This window comes from Phalaenopsis equestris, unplaced genomic scaffold (genome assembly GCF_001263595.1).
Source record: "Phalaenopsis equestris unplaced genomic scaffold, ASM126359v1 Scaffold000006, whole genome shotgun sequence".
Taxonomy (NCBI): Eukaryota; Viridiplantae; Streptophyta; class Magnoliopsida; order Asparagales; family Orchidaceae; genus Phalaenopsis; species Phalaenopsis equestris.
Genome location: NW_018164448.1, coordinates 1,435,052 through 1,459,775, shown reverse-complemented (window position 1 = coordinate 1,459,775; position 24,724 = coordinate 1,435,052). Strand labels below are relative to the sequence as shown.

The following is a 24,724-nucleotide window of genomic DNA, read 5'->3' as shown; positions in this document are numbered from 1 at the left end:
GTTACATAATCAATAGGTTCATAAAAAATTTTGGACAAATTCTAATCATTCAATGCTAATATAATTGAGTACTTAAAGTGTAAGAAATTAAATATTAAAAATAGCACTTAAAAGAAACCTTCCAAACCTAAACCTTGACTGAATCATATAAACACGTCTGAATCTCAACTTACAACACTATGCATATAACTAAGTGGATGCAGTAGCAAATAGAAATTTCTATGCCCAAAGCTGAACGGAAAATGGAACCAATAAGAAGCTCAAGAGAAACGCACCTTTAGAAATGCCAATTCCCTGCAACGGTGAAAGAGAAAAAGCACTTGGCGAACAGAAGAAATACAAGTGTACAGATAGAGTCTGCAACATTTACCATCTCAGAAGACAATTACTTAAAAGTCCCTAGCACAGCATACAAAAAGCAGTTTCAATGCTTGATTCAAATAACCCATAAAACTTAAATGGTCATAAACTTTAGTCTTCCTCTTCATCGTCATCGTCGTCATCTTCATTCTACAAAAATTCAACAAAAAATAATATTAGTTGCTTAAAGCTATATATTAAACAATAGATAAACTGTTGTACACATCCGGTATTCACACTTCAGAGATTAAATGGATTACATGATAGACAAACATGATCCTTCAACAGCCAAACACATTGAGAAGTAAGTCATAAAATTTCTAAACACACATATTTACCGAGTGGCCAAAGCTAATCAGCTTACAGATTTATTATTTTATTTTATTTTATCAATTCTAGTTACAGATAAATTGAGAGTGCAATCTCATGGACCTATCAAAATTCTAAATAAAGAAAAAAAAAATTATAACCACCTTTACTCGAGAAATGGATATAAAAGACACAATAAATTATCCTTGCCACTAAAAGAAAAGAACATTATCTATTGATTACTACCTTGAGCTATGTTATAGAACACAATCAAATAGATCTACCAGAACTCCCAATAATGCAAAAGATATCATAACAACAATATCGGCATTGCAGAATGAATAAAAAGATAATACAAATGCATGGTTTTCTGTTAAATTTGGCATTGATGTTTTTAGTTGTTTTCAAACCAATTACACATCAATTCTAGCAATCCAAAGTAGGAAGCTTGTTATGATAGTCATGAAACTTATTGATAAAGAATTCTCTAGGAACCAATAATACTCTTTTGATGATTACTCACTTGTTAGTAACATTCAAATTTGTATGCATGAATTGTTTGGTTTGGTGAAAAAAAAAACAAAGATTAGTAAAATAATTAAATATTTACATATTCTCATGCAATTCGTCGTGACAAAGTTTAGAGATCTTACTATAAGAAGAGTTTTAATTCATAATTATTGGTAAGTACTGATAAATTTTAAATGAGAAGTCAAGTAAATTCATAAGAACTGTATTTCATTAGTTAGCTATTGCATCAACTGCATGGTTAGAAATATGACTATATAGATATTTGTATAATCTGAAAGCATAGTAAACATAATTTTATAAAATTTTTCCAAAATTTCAATTATTTTGTTGACAGGAATGCTTAGGAGTCATTTGGGATCACATTTGTTTTCTATTTTCTATTTTTTGTTTTTTTTATGCATTGATTTGAAGCAAGTCATGTTCAGCTATTTGATTAACATATGGCAGTTTTTAAAACACTCAAAGCAACTAAAGGTGTTTTTAAAAACATGTTAATTTATTTTTAGAAAAAAAATAAAAACATATAATAAAATATAATAAACAAACATGTTTATAAGAACATACAAATATGATACCAAACAAGCACTTAATTTTTGTTAAGCAAACCAAGATATTCCAAAATAATATGTAAGATAAGGGGGGGGAGTGTAGAAAATCTATGACATTTGAATAGTTTACTCCTAATTTTACCTTTTAATTGAAAGTTCATAAGATGATCAAATAGAAATCTCATGCATAAAAGATTTCATAGTTAAGCCGTTAATATTGTGAAATTATTACAGTAAAAGAAAGAATGTATGATAAATACTTGTGAGGAAAGAGAAGGTTTTTTTAAGCTTATTATATTATCATTTATAGAATATAATGATTATTGCCAATTTGATAAACTATTAATTTAATGAACTATTGAACTACATGAAAGAATATAATTAAACCATAGTATATTAAATAAGAATCATTGTACTACTTATTAAAAAGTCATTATGTTATTATATGTGATCTAATGGTAATTAAATGAATAGGCAACCATATGGTGTGATCTAGTGGAATTGAGTAAAAGATAATAGGACGTCATTTTGTGTGAACTGCTGGTATTTTTCTTGAGAACATAAACAAGCATTCGTCAATTAAATTGAAATACTGTAAAATAAGTGGTTTGTTACAGTAAAATAAAAAAAGCTTTTGTCAATTACTTTGATTTATTGTACATGTTATTTTAAAAAAATCACCAAACCAAATATAAAATAATAAAGCACGTTTAAGAATAGTAATTCAAGCTATCCATTGAGTCGCGGACTTACCAAAAACAACAACAACAAAGCCTTAATCCCACTACGTGGGGTCGGCTACATGAATCATTTTTCTCCATTGCGTCCTATTTAGTGTCATATTTTCATTTAGTTCTAGTAAATTAAGATCGTTTTTAATACAATAAGCCCAAGTCTTCCTAGGTCTACCTCTGTCTTTCTTAACACAAGTCAAATCTAAAGCATCTACTCTCCTAATCGGATCATCAGATGGTCGACGTTTAATGTGACCAAACTATCTAAGAAGACTTTCTCTAATTTTGTCCGTCACAGGAGCTACACCAACCCTATCACGAATATATTCATTTCGCATTTTGTCTCTAAGTGTAAAGCCACTCATCCATCTAATCATTCTCATCTCGGCAACACTTAACTTATTATTATGCTTCTCTTTTAAAGGCCAACATTCAGCGCCATAGAGCATCGCGGACTCACCATAACATTGTTTTTTTTTCAAGAGCACAGCAATCACGGAAATGGGTGTGAAAGTTCTAATTTTATTCTTTTAGGTTTTTGTTTCACAAGTAAACGTAGTTGCAGTTATTTAAAGAGACAGCTGGAAAGTTGCTGCAAAAGTTGTTCAAGTTGAGGTGGCTACTATAATTTTTTTTAAAATTTTTAGAAAGTCAAACAACAGCTTTCTAGCTTTCTGCAGCCATCGCACATAGTCAGGTCCGGCTGTAAAATGCAGCTTTCCCACCACAACTTCTTGAAAAAACACACAAAAGATATTGTCAAACACATAAGCGGTGCAGTGCAGGCCACACCGCCACAAACGGGCCTTAAATTTATGAACTTGATAAGTAATAAAAAAAATTTGTATAAAAGAATTGTTTTCAATAAACAATCTTAGCAATGATTTTCTATGCTAGTCATGCACATTACTCATCGCATCCTTCGTTGCTTCGTAATCAAGGAAATTAGTCACAAATCATGAAAGATTAGTTCGTTTGAGTCTTGAGATCATGACATGCCAAGACAAGAAGCAACACACAAAAAATTGTTGCCAAGACATGTAGAGCAGTTAATTAAAGCTCATCAAATCAACACGAACAAATTTAAGAGGAAATAAGGACTTTATTAAGAAATTCATCAAATAATAATACGTCAGGAATACTATTAATAACACAAAACATCAAAAGTTAGTAATTTTTAAGGATTCACCAAGATTTTACTAAAATTGCAAGTACAATTTTAGTAAACTAGGATTCCGTCAAAAACAGCAATCTCCAATTCCTGATATCAGAAAAAATAGCCAAAAGTTTAAATTCCTTCCAACAAAACCAACTGCAGCCAGGCAAAAGAAAACAAAAGAATAAGGCAACAGGATAGGCCAGTGAACAGAGCAAGTATCTAAGATAAATAAAGAAAATAAACTTCCCAACAGAACACATTGTAAGAAAAGAATTTTTTTAGTGTAGGCATAAATGTGTGCCGTAAGTGGAATAAGGATAAGTAAAAGAAATAGTAGCTTCTCACTGGAGTAATTTAAGGTAACTGTTAATAAGTCTTAAGTATAATAGTTTAGCCAACGAAGAAAAGTATCTGTTTCATGTTAGGTATGTTGGAGGTAAAGTTACCTTATTATTTCCAAGAATTTATTTAACATGATGAAATAGATATCTAAATAAACATTTAGGATGGTTCAATCGCTGAAAATTGCTTAACAAGAATTTTCAATTAGTTAATTTCATATAAGTCTTCTATAACCTATCTTGAGACGTTACCACTTCACTATCTGGTATGATGAGTATACAAATTAACAAATTCGCCAACTAACAATTAAGTCGTCATATCAAAAAATCTATCGAATGTTTCATGCAATACAAAATTTAGTCCAAGCATGCAGTAAATTGAAGAAATTGATGCCGTCTGATGCTCATAAAATAATGGAACTGTTCGTCCTATCCTTAGAACATCATTCCCCAAAAATAAAAGTTAATAAAAAATAAACACAATGCAAAAAAAATTTGCCAATTCAATTGGAAAGATATTCCATAAATAGATCCGTTATCTACAAAACAGGTGAAGGAAAATATAGGACATCTGAGAAGAAATATAATCTGAAGAAACAGAGAAAAAAAGAAAGAAAATGAATGACGATGTAATACATAGACATAATCAAATTCAATGAAGTTCAGATTTGTAACAAAAAATATTGAAAATGAAATAAAATGTCAGTTATAGAGATGCAAGAAGGCTACGAATTTCAGCCCTCTATAATTTAAATTAGTTCGAGCTAAAAGGGCATGCTCCTTGCAAAATTAATAATGGCAATTACACCTTTACACCATAAAATTTTGCAAAATTGGAACAAAAACCTAACCTCTCCACTTCCATCATCATCTTCATCATTAATTTCAGACTTTGACCTATCCGACTCCTCATCACCGTCATCAGTATTACTTTCCTACAAATTAAAAATAACAATAATAAGGGAATGAAAGCCAATAAAAAGGATAAAAAGGAATTAACTTCAAAAAAGCAAAAATCCAAACTTATCTAATCGTCAATCACCTGCTTCTTGTTGTAAGCTGACATCTGTTTTTCATATTCGCTCTTCCTTTTTGCAGCTTTAGCTTCATATGGAGCTTTTTCCTAGCAAAGCGAAAGAAGCAACTCATGCTTAAAATAAAATGTAATTTCCTAAAAATTTAATGGTAATTTTTCTAAGTTCAGAAAAATAAAGAGCTAGCATATATCACTACATTATTATAACATATGAAATAAGGTAAAATACATACCGCACGAGTCAGTGATTTCCATTTCTCGCCTCCAGCTTTACCAACCTTCAAAATAATGACCAATGTTAGATCAAGTTATAAAAAAGAAAATATTAACTATTATATACTGAAAAAGGTGGAAAAACATTAAAGGATTTTTCAAAGATGGAATTTTGCAAGGAACTCTTCTTACAGCAGATACAGCTTTCACATTAGGATGCTCTTTCTTGTAGATTTCTCTGAACTCCTCACTGTAAATTGTAATGTAAATCCACAATCAGTTTCTTAAGTTATTAAAACCAATCATGTCTGAAAGCGAGTTACCATAGATAAAATATGAAAATCACAGATAATGTTGCTTACAGGAAAATAAAGAAAGCAGTAGCAGGCCTCTTTGGTTTGTTAGGATCCTTTTTAGCATTCTTGGCCTTTTTATCCTTGCTTTGGCTACTCTTATCAGCCTTCACAGCAGCCTTGCGTTTTCCAACTTTTCTGAGATAATGAACAGAGCATAAAATTAAATGGCATGAAGAATTAGAAGAATTTATTGGCCTCAAGTATATGTAAATTAATTATAAAAAGTATGCATTCCCCATATATTATCATTACCTTTCTTTTTACTAGCGAAACCTTCCTATTGCTGTTGTAACTGTTTCTTAATATTTCTTATTTCATGCTTCGCTAGATATATATATATATATTAATATTATTTATTTATTTATTTATTTATTTATATCTTTTATATGGTACTCACAATCCCATGAATGTTCTACTTCCAAAAGATTATGAAAGTCTAGATAACATAATACATACAACAATTGCCTCCATATTTTACAGGATTCTAAGATAATTTAATCATTGTGCCAACTGCTCTTTATTACAATTTAAGTCCTATTCTCAAAAATGCCTTTTTTATAACGGCAGTCTAGTCGACCAATGATCAAAAGAATACAATGCAGATAGAATTAACTAACTCTAGAGTGTATTTAACTGCAATCAAAATTTAGCGTTAGTAGGATTTAGTAAATCCATTAAATCAACCTTCCCGTTGGATTTATTAAAACCGGATTTAAGCTGAATCAAATGCAAAATTCAGGACTTTATATCAGAAAATTCATAAATCCACCGAACTCTCACATTTTAGTGTTTGTTGGATTTACTTAAATACGGTGATAAATCCTACTAAATAGCTCTACCAAACACCCCTCTATAATATGCTTTAAGAAAAATATTATCAATAAGTCGTGTAGTAAAACAAAGTAGTGAGAACTGTTTAAACAAAAGATAACTTGTCATCAGCTGGCTTTAGTGCTGCTGGAGTCTCTTTCTTGGTTGAAGCCTTCCCCTTCCCTCCCTTCATTCTAGGGATAGAGAGCTTCCTGCCATGGTCAAAGAAAAAAAAAATTAGTATTCCTTCCATCAAAATAGTTTTGTAGAAATAAGAAGTCTGAGATTCCATTAAAGGGTAAAAACTAATGCTTCCACCGCAAGAACCATGCACCTGAAACTAATTTGATTACCTAAACGAACCAAAATAGATCAAAAAAACTTTTTTTTTAATGTACTGAATCAAAAATCAATATTAGATATAATTCCACAAGGAGGGAGTTATCATAGGGCTAATCAGAAATCATTCCCATGAACAAGCTTCTCTAGAAGAAACAATAATATCACCAATCAACATCCCCAAACCAATAAGACCGTCGCGAATAAAATAAGTAAAACGTTTTATTTATCAAAATTAAAAATAAAAGAAGTTCCAGCCGAAAATAGAATAGCAAACCTAACTGAGATTAGAAATAATAAGAAAACAAAGGCCATGGAATCCTCCCCCTAATCTAAGCATGAAAAAAACCTAAATCATGAGAATCCAGATCTGGCAGAAAGTAGAGCATGCAAACATCAAAAAATGAAATAAAAAGTTCTGCAACGAGTGCAGAAGAGAAACTCAAACCTGGGAAGCAGGCAGGGAGCTGAAACCACTTGACGAGCTTCCAAGCGCTAACAGAGAACAGAGAGAGAGAGAGAGGAGATTGCGCGATCGAAAGCTCGAGATCGATATAGCAAGCGTACGACTTTGCCGGCTTGTAGGGTACAACCGGCAGGACCGGTAGCGGTTCAATTTGGCATCTGGTTTTTATATGTTCTTATTCAGATGCCTTTGCATACATGCCACACAATGTTTTTTTTTTTTATTTTTTTTTTTTATTTATCTATTTATGGTATGCACAAAAAATTTCGTTTTTCTAAAAAGGGCATTTACATTTATACCACTTAATTCTTATTTATTATTAAACATGTAGATTTTATTTTTTATAGTTATATCAATTGAATCTTTCATATCACATCAAAGATAAATCTATCTAATTTTAAAAAATATACATATTTTCATGCCTGTGTTCATACAAAAAAATACATGTTTTCATACGCGCACCCCCCAACACATAGGGTTGTCAAAAACGGCTCATTGTTCGCTAATAGCTCGTGTTCGGCTTGTTAATTTTGTTCGATAAGTTAACAAGCCGAGCACGAACTAAGATGTGTTCGTTCGTGTTCGGCTCGTTTTGACTCAAAATAATATAAAAGTAGTATTTAAAAAAAATCTAATTAACTACAAGACTACAAAGATTTATAATCAATTAAAATATTGATTAAGAAAATAGAATAAAAATTATTAAATTAGATTCAAATGATGTTTTAATATAAATAAAATTTTTAAATCTTGCTCAAATCCTTATTGTCTTATGTCTTATGGCTATATGATTAGGGTTGTTAAAAGGACTCTTCGTTCGTGAACAACTCGTCTTCGGCTCGTTAAGCAAACGAGTCGAACATGAACACAATTTTTGATCTCGAAATATAAACGAGCCGAACACGAGACACCCCTACCAACACACACGCAGGGGGATTTGTTAACATGGCAATTTAAATGTATGTTGCATTAAAACAAATTATATTTAGGGATTGTTTGTAGAATAAATCTTGTAAATCAGGTTATATCAAATGTTAAGAGGTTAAATTCTGAAAAATATTTGATATATTAGTAAGTAAATCTTAATAAATCCTGAATATTTGTTTGATTTAGTAGTATTCAATCCTATTTATGTGATTAAAAGCTTTAGAATCATGTATTTTCTCAAAAGTATGAATCTCACACTATAGAAACATGGCTTAAAAAATCTAGTAATGATATAATTATTGATTTTAATTAAATTTAATATTAAATTTTATTTATCATTATACAATCAACAATCAAGTATTTAATATTCTAATTAATGATTAATAACAATTTTATTAAATTTATCAGATTAAAAAATAAGTTAACATTCATTAATTAGTAACTTATTAATTATTTATTGAATTAATTGCTTTCCACACTAGCATGTTTGCCTTGCTTTAACATTTCGTATGTTTCCATGACTTGCGGCCAATGTTTCTTATTTTATTTAATCATTGACGGATTAACAAGATGATGGCATGAACCTACGCTCCTAACAATCCTTTATTTTCTTAGGAGCCGTGATTAAGGATGGTGATAATTGTCAGAAGTTCTGTGTTTCCCGAGCGTTTTTCCTGTCCGGTCATCGTATGTGCGGACAACCGCAGGTGACAGAAAAATTTAGCGTGTTTCCCCCTCCATCAACTAATTTTAAAATAGAGATTTATATTCATAACACAATTCTAATACATTAATGCACTTGATATTTACGTTTTAATACTTGATTATGTGGCACTTAATGTTTTGATATTGCACAAGGAGTGAACATATTCTCTTAGAATTCAAAGAGATTCAAGTGATGGAGCTGAGTGTTGCCATTATTAATCTCACTAATATTGTGTGATATGTCTATCAATTGATGCAAATCCTTCTCCTGCAAAGTTAAAGATTCTCATTTGCATATCAGACAATAATTTATGTCATCTAAATTATGGTCTTAAACCTTATATATGTTGCAGCATATAAAAACAATATAAAAACAATATGTCAACATGTGTGTATGTTTTAAGAGAAAATTTGTTAAAATGGTGAACTTGTTGTCTTAGAATTTAAAGATATTGCTCAATAATATTCCTTAAAGAAGAATACTTATTATCAAAAAAGTATTATCTTTGAGTTTGGTTTCCACTTATTAATCACACCAATGAAATATAAATATTCTTAAAAAAAAGCTTTCTTGCATGCAAAATTTTTTAAATCTCTTTTTATTGCTCCACTAGTCGAGAAAATATCATATTTTTTATTTTTTTATTTTTTGGGAATTTTCATACTTAACGAACAATTCTTATGTATCTAGATATGTAACACTCAAAATTCTATATTTATTTTTATAATACTTTGGTGTTAAAATCTATGCATGATGTCCATCGAAACTGTGCTAGCACTGATCTTAAGGAGATGTAACTATTCAGATGATATTAGTGTGATGAAGGAGAATCTGTTGATAGAAGATCATAAGACTTACTTGTCCAACCGAGGAAACTGTTTGAGCCAAGCCAACAAGAACAAAGCCGACCAAACTACAAGACAGGTGAGAGACGGTCAGATGATACAAGAATAAACAACTCAGTCAAAAAACAAGGCAGAAGAGTATCTAAGTCTACCACCACAGGAGAGTCAATCCGAGGGAAGATATGGTTTTCTAACATCTTCAATCATCTCATGCAAACTGAGGGGTTCCTCATTAGAGGTTAAGAATTGATAGTAGGACCCCATATCAAGCAGTCGACCTTTATCAATCAAGCTCAGTCGCTCGAGCTGATCTCAACCGACCGAGCTGATCATGTTGACCCAAAGTCAATTAAACTTAACCAATCGAGCTAAAGAACAGTCAAACAATGAGCTTATACATCTAAAATATAAAAAATATCTTAATACGGACCCTTTGGGGTAAAATTATAATATCATAATTGTACCCCATTCTCTATAAATATGAGAATTATTTTGCGAATAAGGAACGACGTAAGACTGTTCACTCAATCTTCTCATTATCTCTCCCTCTTCTTATCTACACTCTATTTCTAGAGTATGATTCTCTGACAAATCATCATTCAAATTGCTAAAAATAAAATATATTTTACTCTTAAGAAGTTAATAATAGACATATTTTTTATGTTAATATCAAATAATTGAGTGTTGTATACACACATAAAAGTTTAGAAACCAGGCATGTAGATATATGAGAATTGAATGGAATGTACATAAATGCCACCCCTTTATTTGTAAGAAAATATTTTTAAATGCTCTATGTTATGAAATACCTATTTGAATACTACAAACATATGGTATTTAATTAACTGTATTCTTCTTAGGTCATCCTCGTTCTCTTTCCCCTTTCTAATCAGATTTATATCAGTCTTTAACTGGTCTTGGGAGGAAAAGCGGGCCTAGGGTTTTCGCTGAGATGGGTCGGCTCTTTCTGGTGACTCTTGAAGGAAAGGTTTACAGCTGCAAGCACTGCCAGGCTCATCTCGCCCTTTGCGACGACATCGTCTCAAAAGTCCAATCTTCTCACCCGCTCAATTGCTCTTCTTAATATTCGCCATTTATCAGAATGTTCTTTATGATTTTGTTCTTCCTTTTATGCGATTCAACAAGTTAATGGGCCAGACTTGGATTCTATGCCTAAAATTGGAATATTCAGATGTATTTCTTTCTTTGATTAACTGGTCAAGATTCAGTCTGAATAGCTAGCAATCTTTTTTTAAGAAACAGAATTTAATTTTTGATTGTGGTAATAAGTTGCAGGCATGCTGCAGTAGGTTGCTTCTCTTAAAATTCATCTGGATTGGTATTGCTGAATGTGTTTTGAGAAGCTGAGTGCTCAAGCTTAAATTTGCGTTAGAAGGAAAACTACTGCGTGGGGAGCTTATTTGATCAATATAGAATATGAAAAATGGGTTAATTGAGTCAGTTGAGCCAGCCACATGACTTCTTTTTGCCCACATCTGTTCTTATAATTACTGAGCTTTTGGTCTTAGTTTTTTCTTAGGAAGTTTTACATGCATACCGCTCAATTCCCATGTATTTACATATCTAACGCCTAAACTTCATTTTTTACAGCCATACCCCTTGTGTATTTCGCTTCTTAAAGTTAAAAGTGGTATTTTTTGATGTGATATGAAAAATTTCGTTGTTATTAATGCAAAAAAGCAAAACTTTGGTTTTAGAGATGTAAATACATAGGAATTGGGTGGTCTGTATGTGGATACCATGGTTATATGGATGAGCATTTTCTTGTTGTGGTTTTATGTTTCTCAGACTTGGTGGGATGCAAATTTATTGATTGCTACAGTCAGGCCTAATTCGGAAGCCATTTAATTAATAGATATCATTAAGGCCTATTCTTGAAAGGAAAAAATAGAGAAATTTATTGTAATAGCTTCGGTTTGTTTGCACAAAGCATTTAGTTCCTCTTTTTATACAAAGCATCTGCTTCCATGGTTGATCAGTTGATTTTCTCTATCAGAAGTTTCAAGAAAAAAATAATTTCTAAAATTCATGCATGTTTGAGGTCCGAATATTGTATTTATGCTGACATTTTTTTTTTGTATTTGCAGTCCTTTCATTGCAGGCATGGGAAAGCCTACCTCTTCAACAAGGTGTAAGTTCCTTGTTTTCTTTTTGGAAGATTTACATACATACCAGTCAATTCTTATGTACTTACATATTTGCCCCCTTAACTTTAATTTTTCCATATATGCCACTTTAACCATGCATGAAAATGCGTGCTTATCTTTTTAAAAGTTAAAATAGTTATATTTTTGATGTTATATGGTATTTTTGGTGGTATGTATGTATATGTCTCTTTCTATATATATATATATATAGCTCCCACGCACACTAATATGTGCATGCTTGCTTCTACTTTTAGACACATTTTGTATCATAACTATCCTATTGAACAAATAAGATGAGGTGAATTCTCTTACTATTGTAATTAAGATGATTTATAATGCACAGGGAAATCAAAATCTTTTGATTCTAAAAGCTGATTAAGTGGTGAGAGAGGAAAAAAAAATAATTTGCAAGGGAATCATGAATATGTTCTTTATAAGCTGAAAAATGGATGTTTTCACTCTTCTATTGAATAAATCAGTGATAATAATTTCACAGCTAACGGTGATTTGAGATCAGCATGGAGACCACATTAGCGACGGTGATATGGTATTTTTGGGTGGTATATATGTAAATGTCCCGCGCATACCAATATGAGCATGTTTGCTTCTCTTTTTAGACACATTTTGTATAATAATTTTCTTCTCCAAAAAAGAAAAAAAAGGAAAAGAAAAGAATTGGTGAATCCTCTTACCATTGCAATTAAGATGATTTATATTGCACAGAGAAATTAAAAGATTCCCGTTTGTCACCGCTAGATTAAGTGGTGAGAGAAATAAAATTTAATTTGCATGGGAATCATGACTATGTTCTTTATAAGCTGAATGTTTTCACTCTATTGAATACATCAGTGATAAAAATTTGACGGCGAATGGTGATTTGAGATCAGCTTGGAGACCACATTACCAATGGTGGCTTCACATGGGTTTGGGGTTAGTGCTGGATCGATTGTTTGGGCTTTGGATTGGGTCTTTGCGGGCTCAATGAGACAATGAGTGGTTTGGACAATTATAGGATCACTTCATGGAGAATTGGATGACTTGGGTCAACTCGGGTAGGCATTGTTTAGGGACGTGTGACCTTCTCCCTCAAGCTAGGCTCAAACATATGGCTTAAAAGCACGTGCTATTTTCCGTGGAGGTAGAAAGATTGGCATTGTAAAGTGTGAATCTCTTAAATAGAATAAAAGCCGAACTCCTAAATATCAATGTACCTTTTGGTGTAACAGTTGTAATTTCATATGAAAAACTCCAAAGTTATGCGTGCTCCTGTGGTAGTACTCTTGGGTTGGGTGGCTTTCTTGAAAGATATATCAAGTCGACAAAATCATGAGGCCATTAGGCTAAAACAAACATTATTTTGATGGATAAGTGTTTTGGTTATTACAAATAGTTGCAGAGCATTACACCATTCTAGAGATGAGAACTAAGTCTCATATAGAATAAAGTGTTAGTCATGAGAGTTGCCTCTTGAATCCAGATGATACAAAGTGCTACATAGTGGGAGCCATTTCTTAAATATGTAAGGGTCCTATTTAGAATTTTATTTTTTGTCTGATGGATGATTCAGGGTTAAGAAAACTAACAACGACATTAGTCACTCAGGCAGTTAAGTGTGGGAGATTGTGAAACCTTTTAAGTAAAATGAAACTGAAATTTAAAAAATTAAGACGACTTTTGGTGTAATGGTTTAAATTTATCAAAAATCCCAAAGTTAAACCAGCGGGACAAAATTGTGAGGCCATTAGGCCAAATGAGATAATACCTTGATGGATGAGAGTTCAGGTTGTTAGAGAAAAGATTTCTTGCCTCTTTACTTATAGATGGATGTTAAAAGATGCCTCGGATTTACCTAAGAGCTCGGGCCTCTTAGTTTCTATTAGTCAAGAATCTCGAGGGGCTTTTGGCTTATTTTATTTCATACTATGAATGACGTTTTTTGTTTTGCTTACAGAACTTGAGCTCTTTACCAAGAGATGTTATTTCTCATGTGATAAATATTGAACAATATATTCTAAAAATTATTTAGGCCATGCCATCTTCCTCAAGCATAAAAGGATGGATGTCTTACTATAGAGTTTATTAGAAAAGGTATCCTCGAGAAGATGTTCTTTCTCATTTGATAAATATTGAACAATATATTCTGAAGAATATTTAGACCATACCATCTTCCTCGAGCATAAAAGAATGAATGCCTTATTATGGAGTTTATTAGGAAAGGTAGCCACCTGGTGAATGGAAAAAAAAAAATCAGATGGCTGACTATAAATTCTGTTCTTTATGGTGGTGTAGTGAACGGGATTGCGTGACAAAGAACATTGTTTAGTAGTCGTTAAGGAAATTATCAAATATTAAACTTGTATATTATGTATTTTATATATTAGGAAACTTGTTTATTCTGCTACCTAATTGAAGGAGATTTAATTTTCAATCTTTTATATATTAGATTTATTTTTAATCTGTAGAGAGAAGTGTATCTGGAAATGTGTAACATATGATTTCAATTGAACAATTAGAAGTAAGAACATTTTCTGCTCACATGGTATTAGAGGTTCATTCATTCCTTCCCCTTTGCATCGCTCGTCTTCTCGAATTTAGCCTATGTGAATCATTTGTTTTTTTTGGCTCGGGCTCCTTTCAGCTTCCTCAATGTCTCTGTATACTTCCTGCGATGTCATTGTCTTCTTCATGCGACGGATTCGTCAAGCTCGTTTTGGTTTCGTCGAGTATTTGTTTGCTTCGAATGAAACCATTTGCTTCATCTGCGCATGCTTCTTCTGCAACATCTACGCCTGCTTCATTTGCAATGCCTCTATTTCCTGTTGTCGCACATTTGCATCTACTTCATCCGCCCTATCCGTGTCGACGAAATTAGGGCATTGATGATAGTTATTGTTTTTTGCTTCGTCTGCTTCATTTTACTAGGTTAATTCCCTTGGCTTCTGATTTTGGCTTCTGTTGTCGCGACTGTGCTGATTCTTTTATTTATTCTATGGTCATGGGTGGTTGAGTTATTTATTTTCTAGTATTTGGTCATTTGTTCTTCAACACTAAATGACATCAATTATGACTGGTGAATACAAACTTTTAGTATGAAAGTGTCAAATCACAGATCTTATTTGACTATGGATGTATGACTTTGAGGGAAGCCTATACAAGAGTATTGCATATAAGTCCGAGTTCTTAAGCCTCATACGTACAACAACTAATGCCTCTGTTTCCTATTGTCGCACATCTGCATCTACTTCATCCACCATATCCGTGTCGATGAAATTAGGGCATCAAAGGCATTTTCTGCTCACATGGTATTAGAGGTCCATTCATTCCTTCCCCTTTGCATTGCTCGTCTTCTCAAAGTTAGCCTATATGAATCATTTGTTTATCATTTGTTTTTTTGGCTCGGGTTTGGCTCGGGCTCGTTTCATCTTCCTCAATGTCTCTGTATGCTTCCTGCGATGTCATTGTCTTCTTCATGCGACGGATTCAATTGTCTTTGAATCGAGCACGTTTTGGCTTCGTCGAGTATTTGTTTGCTTCGAATGAAACCATTGCATGCTTCCTCTACAACATCTACACCTGCTTCATTTGCATTTGCAATGCCTCTATTTCCTGTTGTCGCACATCTGCATCTACTTCATCCGCCCTATCCGTGTCGACGAAATTAGGGCATTGATGATAGTTACTGTTTTTTGCTTCGTCTGCTTCATTTTACTAGGTCAATTTCCTCAGCTTCTGATTTTGGCTTCTGTTGTTGCGACTGTGCTGATTCTTTTTTTATTCTACGGTCATGGGTGGTTGAGTTATTTATTTTCTAGTATTTTGGTCATTTGTTCTTCAACACTAGATGACATCAATTATGACTGGTGAATTAAAACTTTCAGTATGAAAGTGTCAAATCACAGATCTTATATGACTCTGGATGTATGACTTTGAGGGAAGCCTATACCAGAGTATTGCATGTAAGTTCGAGTTCTTAAGCCTCATACGTACAACAACCAATGCCTCTGTTTCCTATTGTCGCACATTTGCATCTACTTCATCCACCATATCCGCGTCGACGAAATTAGGGCATCAAAGACATTTTTTGCTCACATGGTATTAGAGGTCCATTCATTCCTTCCCCCTTGCATCGCTCGTCTTCTCAAACTTAGCCTATACGAATCATTTGTTTTTTTGGCTCGGGCTCGTTTCATCTTCCTCAATGTCTCTGTATGCTTCTTGCGATGTCATTGTCTTCTTCATGCGACGGACTCGTTTCATCTTCCTCGTGTCGACGAAATTAGGGCATCAAAGACATTTTCTGCTCACATGGTTTTAGAGGTTCATGCATTCCTTCCCCTTTGCTTCGCTCGTCTTCTCAAAATTAGCCTATATGAATCATTTGTTTTTTGGCTCGGGCTCGTTTCATCTTTCTCAATGTCTCTGTATGCTTCCTGTGATGTCATTGTCTTCTTCATGCGACGGACTCGATTGTCTTCAAATTGAGCACGTTTTGGCTTCGTCGAGTATTTGTTTGCTTCGAATGAAACCATTTGCTTCATCTACGCCTGCTTCATTTGCAATGCCTCTGTTTCCTATTGTCGCACATCTGCATCTACTTCATCCGCCCTATCCGTGTCGATGAAATTAGGGCATCAATGATAGCTACTTTTTTTGCTTCGTCCACTTCATTTTACTAGGTCAATTCCCTCGGCTTCTGATTTTGGCTTTTGTTGTTGCGACTGTGCTGATTCTTTTATTTATTCTATGGGCATGGGTGGTTGAGTTATTTGTCTTCTAGTATTTTGGTCATTTGTTCTTCAACACTAAATGACATCAATTATGGCTGGTGAATAAAAACATCTTGTGACATATTGATTTCATCAGTGGCTAAGATTACAGAAGTAAAATTAAATGACATCAATTATTTTTATTGAAATAAAATTGCGAGGCTCTAGTCAAGGAGTATTTCTCAAAAGAGTCATTTCACTGATAATCTCCAAGGTGAGACTAGATCAAAGTATTCTGAAGGAATGAATGTTGATGCCCAACTATTGATACAATTATAGAACTCTATCGAACCTGATCAATCTGGTCATATTATTCATTGCGACTATGTTAAAGATACGATGGAGGAATTGAAATTTGTGTTTTCTGAGACAAAAAATGCTTCTCGAATTTTTGATATTTGCAAGGAGTTCTATTGAGCTGAATAATAAGACCAATCACTTAACACATATCACATTGCATTTTAAACGCGTGTATGAAGAATTGAAAGCACTATTGCCCTCTAGTACTGATGTCCGGATTTAATAGGCTCAAAGAAAACAAATGGTTATTATGAGTTGTTTAGTTGGTCTCAACTTTCAGTATGAAAGTGTCAAATCACTGATCTTATCTGACTTTGGATGTATGGCTTTGAGGGAAGCTTATACCAGAGTATTGCATATAAGTCTGAGTTCTTAAGCCTCTATGTACAACAACCAAGTGCTCTTGCTAATCATAAAAATATAGATATTAACAAACCTCAGTCTTAGGACAATTACAGAAGTGGAACTCCAAATTTGGGAAATTTAGGATCGAAGATAGTGTGCTATTACTATCATGAACCTACTCAAACGAAGAGAACGTGTCAGAAGTTGCTCAAAAAGAACTAGAAGGGTTCTAAATCACAGTCATCTCATATGGTTAGTACTAATGAGGTCTCTCAAAGTCAGACTCTCTCGATCTATATATATATATATATATATTAAAGGAATGGTCAGAGGCTATTATATGAGTCTCCAACCACCTCTAATGTGTCTAACAATTCGAGTATCACCTTTTTAAAACCAACTGTGCTAGAGGGGATTCAAACCTGAGGGGTATGTGACTCATATGAATATGCTAAATTCATCAAATTTTAGGAATCATCCAGGAAATTCCCATCTATCACCACTCTTGCTATGCCAAGTAACAATGATTCTAACCTTTTTTTTTCTTTCACACATTTGTTCATTAATTCTGGTGTTGCATATCGCATAACAGGTAATCCAAAAGTCTTTATACTTTTCATAAGCACATTTTTGCCGTCGTTTTAGCGGATGTCTCTACCTCTAATATTCTTGATGACACCATCAATTTTACACCCTACACTACCTCTAATTTTTGTTCTCAGTTTACCTTGATTCACTTTTAATATTGTTTTTGCTAGCAAAATCGCACGTGCTCTTAGTTGTTGTATTTTGCCACTGTCTATTTTAGGATCTTTTGACATATAAGATTATTGATGAAGGACGAGAATTAGGGGGTATGCATTGTGGATAAGGAAGTACATCGACTTGTAGCATTTTCCGACACCTTATCTCCTTTTGAGATCCGTTATCGATTATAACACACATCACTATCAATGTTGAAAATGTTGTATCATCAAATTCAATAATTATTACCTTTTAGATTGTGAGTCGTGTTGATTTATTAAGCACCATCGTTTATCTTATGTTTCTAGAATTATTAAAAGAGTCGATCATAATTTTCAGTTAGTTCATTCTGATGTATGAGAAACTTGTTCTATTTTATCTAATAGATTTCGATATTTTCTTTTTTGTGTATTATTTTTCTAGTACAGCTTTGTGAGATTTCGTTTTAATTATTGTCATACTTTCAATTTTTTTGCGCTAAAATTAAAACTTAATTCAATATTTTTGTTAAGATTTTGAGAGGTGATAATGCCAAAAAAATATTTCTATGCACCTTTTTAGACACATGACACCAAATGGGATACTTCATTAATGTCAATATTCCATCCCAAGATACAGTAGCTAAAAGAAAAAAATAGACATCTTGAGACAGCTGAAGCCTATTTGTTTCAAATGAATGTCCTTAAATAGTTATGGGTTGATGCAATCTCAACTACACATTTTTTGATCAATTGGGATGTCTTTGACTGTCCCACATAACTAGACACCCTACCCAGTGTATTTTTTAGCTAACTCTCTTCCTATTGAACTATGCATATTTGGTTGTACTTGTTTTGTTCGTGATACTCTTCCACAAGTGTTTAAATTTTATCCCAATTCATTAAGATGTCTTTCTAGGATATTTTTGCTGTGAAAAGGGTGTCGATATTTTTTCCCTCTTAAACAAGTACATGATTTCTGTTGATATCACTTTTTATGAACAAACTTCATTCTTTGGTGACTCATCAGTATCCAAATTCTCACCTGATTTTAATGAGTTGTTCATATATCACATTATAAATTCAGATCCTGCTCCATCTCTATCACCATCTCCATCTCTAATGCCTCAGCCCAAATCACCTATCACTAATGCTTACTTGAGGTCTCACTCCCTTGATCCTAGTCTGGGATCGGTATTATTTTCCTCAGTGGATCCTCTTCCCAACGATCTTAATTTACCTATTACTCTTCAGAGAGAGAAATTTTAGTGCGCTTATCCCATTTACCCTTGTGTTAACTATAATCATTTATCTTCCACTTCGTGTTCATTTGTTGCTTTTATTGACTCTATTGAGGTTCCAAAATCTAATTTGCAAGCACTATCTCATTATGTGTGGTGGACAACGATGCTTGATGAGATGAATGCATTAATTGAAAATGAAACTTGGGAACTAGTTGAACTACCTTATGACAAGAAAATTGTTAGTTTTAAGCTGGTCTTTGTATTTAAGTTTTACTTTGATGGATTTGTAACTCATCTCAAAGCTTGATTAGTGGCTAATAGTTATGCTCAAACTTATGGAATAGACTACTTGCTTTTATTGACTCTGTTGAGGTTCCAAAATCTAATTTGCAAGCACTATCTCATTATGTGTGGTGGACAACGATGCTTGATAAGATGAATACATTAATTGAAAATGGAAATTGGGAACTAGTTGAACTACCTTATGACAAGAAAATTGTTAGTTTTAAGCTGGTCTTTGTATTTAAGTTTCACTTTGATGGATTTGTAACTCATCTCAAAGCTTGATTAGTGGCTAAAGGTTATGCTCAAACTTATGGAATCGACTACTTGGACGCATTCTCTCTGGTAGCAAAATTAACTTCGGTTCGTTTTTTCCTGTCTTTAGGCGCAATGAATAATTGGCCCCTTTCATCAGTTGGGTGTGAAGAATGTTTTTTTGCATGGTGATTTGTTGTTAGGGGTATACCTGGAGCAATCTCTTGGGTTTGTTGTTTAGGAGGAGTTTTGGAAAATTTGTCGTTTTCGGAAGTCCTTCTATAGATTGAAGCAAAACTGTCAAGCATGGTATGAAAAATTTAGCAAATCAGTAAAAGGGTTTGAGATGCAGAAAAGTAAAAGTGGTCATACTATATTATATAAGCAATCTATTTCAGAAATCATTTCTATTTGTGGTTTATGTTGATGATATTTTTATTATCGGAGCACTAAAGATTTAGGTTACTTCAAGTACTTCTTAGAGATTCAGGTATCAAGGATCATAAAGTGTATCTTTTTATCTCAATGGAAGTATGTTTTGGATTTGTTAGCATAAACATGAAAATTTGGGGCCAAGTCATGCAGTGTTACGATGGGTTATAATTAACAACTTACCAAGGATGAATATATTTTTAATGATCTTGAACGATATAGGCAATTAGTTGGTTCATTAAACTACGTCATAGTGACTTGTCCTGACATTACGTATTCATGTCTTTCCCCACAGTGCGTCATTGGTTAGCTCTGGAACAAATGTTGTGTTACTTTAAAGGAGCTCATGAAAAAAGGATTTTATATCATAATCATGGGCATAAAAATATTGAATGCTTCTCTAAAGCAGATTGGGCGAGTTCCAAGATGTATTGAAGGTCCATTTGTGGATATTGTGTTTGTGAGTGGTAATTTGGTCTCATGGAAGAGTAAGAAACAAAATGTAGTGTCACGAGCATATTCTGAGTATTGAGCAATGATACAAGCTTCCAGTGAATTGATGCGGGTCTTCCAATTCCTGACTAAATGGGTTTTATGATGGCCACTACAACAAAATTATGGTGTGATAATTAAACTGCAATTCATATTGTTTGAAACCTTGTCTTCATTGAACGAACAAAGCATATTGAGATAGTTTGTCATCTTGTTCGTAAAAAGATTCAATAAAATTTAATTTCTACAGCTCATGTAAAGGCTTTGGAACAATTAGGGACATCTTCACAAAGGTCCTTAATAGAGTGAGAGTCATTTATATTTTTAACAAGTTGGGCATGATAAATATCTATGCTCCAGCTTGAGGGAGAGTGCTATGGAAATTGCTAAATATAAAGCTTGTATAGCTTGTATATTAGGAAGTTTGTTTATTGGGTAACATAATTAGAAGAGATTTAATTTTATCTCTTTTCTATATTAGCTTCATTTCTAATCCGTAGAGAAGAGTGTCTATAAATATGTAATATATGATTTCAATTGAATAATAAATAAGAACGATTTCCACTCGCCGTAGTCATCAACCGAAATTGGAAGGTGGAAAGAAAATAGCCGCCAGCTTGAATCTGTGTTTTTTAGGTTGGTGATTTTGAATCTTGGATTATTTTGTTAAGCAACAGTAGATATGCATTGTTTATCGCTACTTCATCAACTCACTCATCAATTTATATGTATTCTTATATAGCTCTGAGTTTTAGTGTATTACTTTATCCTAGCTGTACATTTTTATTTCAACATTTTCTCTTTTTTTATTTTCTAAAGGCTATATCTTCCTGCAGTTTGTTGATTATTTTATTATCATGCGAAAATATTCTGATTTGTTTCTGTCAGTACTTTCAATAGCTTATAATGTATTTTTTTTAATATTAGCACGCATAATCTTCTTATGCCTTATGGTTATACCGAAGGCCATGACTGGTAGAGTCCAGCTTTCTACTTTTTCAGTGATACCAATCAATTGTGGCCGGAAGAGCTTATTTCATGACCTAAAATGTGTTCTTACTAATATGGAGTCCAATTGTAGACATCTGCTATCTAAGGGGCTATCTGGTAACAGATTCAAGTGGGATTCAACATAAATTTGCCGGATAGAAAAAAAAAAGGCAAATTTTAAATTCTGGATTCAGTAAATCCAGTTTCTTCTCAGTTCCACTTAATTTTGTCTTAAATCTCAGATGTACTAAATCCTAGTGATTTCAGGATTTAGTAAATCCGACTTGGATTTAGTACATCTAGATTTACAGGATTTACTAAAGTTGTTGCAAGGCAACCCCGCTTGGCTGTTGCTTTCTTACTATTTTTAGAAATCTTTATGACCGGAAGTTGTTTTTAATAACCAGATGCTTGTAAGAAAATTGCTGTTCAACTTATTATTATTATTTTTTTTTCAAAAAGTTGTTTTCTTCACAAAAAGCTTAACAATCGCCTTTACAAAAAGCTGCAGTCACCTCAAAGAGATCCTTTTTTTTTAATTTTATATTTAACTTAATTCAATGATTTGTAGTGTCAATATAACTATGGGGCAGAAGGAGGAACGGTTGATGATGACCGGCATGCATACTGTTTCTGACATCTTTTGTGTTCGTTGTGGTTCCATAGTGGGTTGGAAATATGTAAGGAACGGATTTGGATAAATTACAGTAATTTTATCTGTCCTGTAACATTAACTCTACATGGTCCACGTTTCTTTCCTACAGGAAGCTGCCTATGAGAAGAACCAAAAGTACAAAGAAGGAAAGTTTATTCTTGAAAGGTATTGAAAAATATACTATTCTTTAGGGGCCCTCAGATAACTACCACCCAATTCCTACATATTAACATATAAAACATCCAAACTTCAAATTTTACATAAAGACCACTCGATTTCTATGTTTTCAACATACGTTTGGTGGTTTCTATGTAAAAATTGGAGTAAGGGTGGGTTGATTTGTTAACACATCGGAATTGGGCGGTATGTATGTAAATCTCCCTGTTCATTAATAAGAAAGCATAGAAAGTACATGTTTAAATATAGGGGCATTTACATGCATACCACACAGTTTTTATGTATTTATGTATAATACATAAATACATAAACAGTCAAATTTGCATGCATGTTTTTAAAAGTGAAATACACCTTTACATGTATTGTTTTATAACACCAAACTGTTATTAAGTTATGGATGTAAAAATTTAGATGTTAGATATGTAAACACATAAGAATTGTGTGGTATGTATGCATGTAAATTTTCCTTTAAATATATTTGTCAATGTTAACAACTAATCATCCCTGAAACAGGTATATGGTATCGGGTCCAGACGGAGGCCAGTATTTGACGAACCTTGAATCTCAGGTCAGCGGAAGCGATGCGGATGATACATAATGCATAATGCGTAACGTTGATTAGTGATTTAATGTCTGTAGTCTTCTCACTTTTATTTTGAATCTTAATTATGGTTTATGGATATTGTTTTTAGCTCTTAAGAAGAAGCTAAGCATACCATTACTGCATGTGTTAATGCACATCTAATGTTGCTGTATATATATGTTGGTTTATATGAATTGAAGCTATCTGAATCAATAGATATTCTTCTTTCATTCATGAAAGCTTGATCTGATCTGATCTAAAGTTTGATTCTATTGAATGGTTGTCATTAAGGCAGATGATAATGATAGTAATTTATAGGCAATGGAGGGGATTTAAACGTTGCTATAATTTTGAAGCTTGTCTAGGTTACTAGTCAAGTCTACAGAGTCATTGTTCGACGCAAACTACACTTTTGATCTAATTAGCTTGACATATTCTATAAATTATGAAGCTTATTTTGCTTTTTCTTTTTTCGGGCAGAGTTAGTGCCTTAATTCGATTTACGAAAAAATATTTTGTCCGGACGCAAAACTGTCTGGACAACAGATGTGATGCGCCATACGAAGCGGATGAGGGAAAAAAAAACCTTTCGTGGTGTATCGTATCGTTGCCCATAATTAGCTTGTGTCCGGACTCCGTATACAATATTTTTTCATTATTTTCTGTCAATCTTTTTTGAGAACAAATAAAGAAGTCCCTAAAGTTGATATGAAATGAGAGGTATAAAGTTAGTTTTATTTTAATTGGTCAGTCTTGTATTAAATTTATTTTAGAAGAAATTGGATTTATTTGAATATTGCAAATCTATAAATAGATTGCGTTGGGAGGAGAAAAGTATTATTTTACACCATTTAAGGGCATTTCAATTAAATCTAACTTAGGAAATCTAGTTTTTATTTTTCCCCTGCGATTTTAATTTTAATTCATTATTGATTTTAATGGATTTTAAACAAGGTCTGTGTGCCAGCTGCAGACTGATGATCAAGTCAGAATTTGCAGATCATCCGACAATTATTTTAATGATAATTCAATTGAAATGTGACTTAATTTGGTCCTATTGATAAACTCATTTTATAATTATATAAAGCAAACACAGTATATACACATGCATGCATCATAAATCTTGATAAATATTTTCAAACAAATGTTAAATAAATAAATGCATAGATAAAAAATGGCAATTAATAATTAAACAGATGTTTAAATTAAAGAATTGGTACTGAAAAATCTTGGAACTTAATTTTAAATCGGTCACTTTTGTTTTTAACTTACCAGAGTCATAATTAAGAATTTGGGGCATTTACATAGCACAAAATTCTTATGCATTTACATGTCTATATTCATATTTACACACATAGCACTCAAATATTTAATATCACATTAAAAGAAACACTATTATCACTTTAAAAAAATGAAATACATTTTTTCATAAATATTATATATATATATATATATATATATAGTGTGTGTGTGTGTGTGTGTGTGTGTGAAGAGATGTAGAATTTAAGGTCCCGCATTTAATAAATTATTTTATTTTATTTTGTGGGGGCATTAACATTGAAACTAATAATTGGTGTATACGGAATAATGAATTAAGTATCACCTGTTATTAACATACCAAGATTTTAAATAA

At 32.7% G+C, this 24,724-nt stretch overlaps 2 protein-coding genes across 2 annotated transcripts; one reads left to right on the top strand and one right to left on the bottom strand.

Moving 5' to 3' along the window:
* Positions 1 to 254: 254 nt before the first annotated feature.
* On the bottom strand, positions 255 to 7,338 carry LOC110018216 (high mobility group B protein 1). Its single transcript, XM_020715465.1, has 8 exons — positions 7,185 to 7,338; positions 6,520 to 6,609; positions 5,594 to 5,722; positions 5,424 to 5,481; positions 5,252 to 5,296; positions 5,025 to 5,105; positions 4,834 to 4,917; positions 255 to 510 (listed from the first exon to the last, which is right to left on the bottom strand). The coding sequence occupies exons 2-8, from the start codon at positions 6,588 to 6,590 to the stop codon at positions 472 to 474; spliced, it is 507 nt and encodes a 168-aa protein (XP_020571124.1). The 5' UTR covers positions 6,591 to 6,609; positions 7,185 to 7,338; the 3' UTR covers positions 255 to 471.
* Positions 7,339 to 10,533: 3,195 nt separating this feature from the next.
* LOC110018191 (protein yippee-like) lies at positions 10,534 to 23,285 on the top strand. Its single transcript, XM_020715427.1, has 5 exons — positions 10,534 to 10,728; positions 11,789 to 11,832; positions 22,248 to 22,356; positions 22,441 to 22,496; positions 23,022 to 23,285. Exons 1-5 carry the CDS (start codon positions 10,633 to 10,635, stop codon positions 23,104 to 23,106), a joined length of 390 nt encoding a protein of 129 aa, XP_020571086.1. The 5' UTR covers positions 10,534 to 10,632; the 3' UTR covers positions 23,107 to 23,285.
* Positions 23,286 to 24,724: the final 1,439 nt, after the last annotated feature.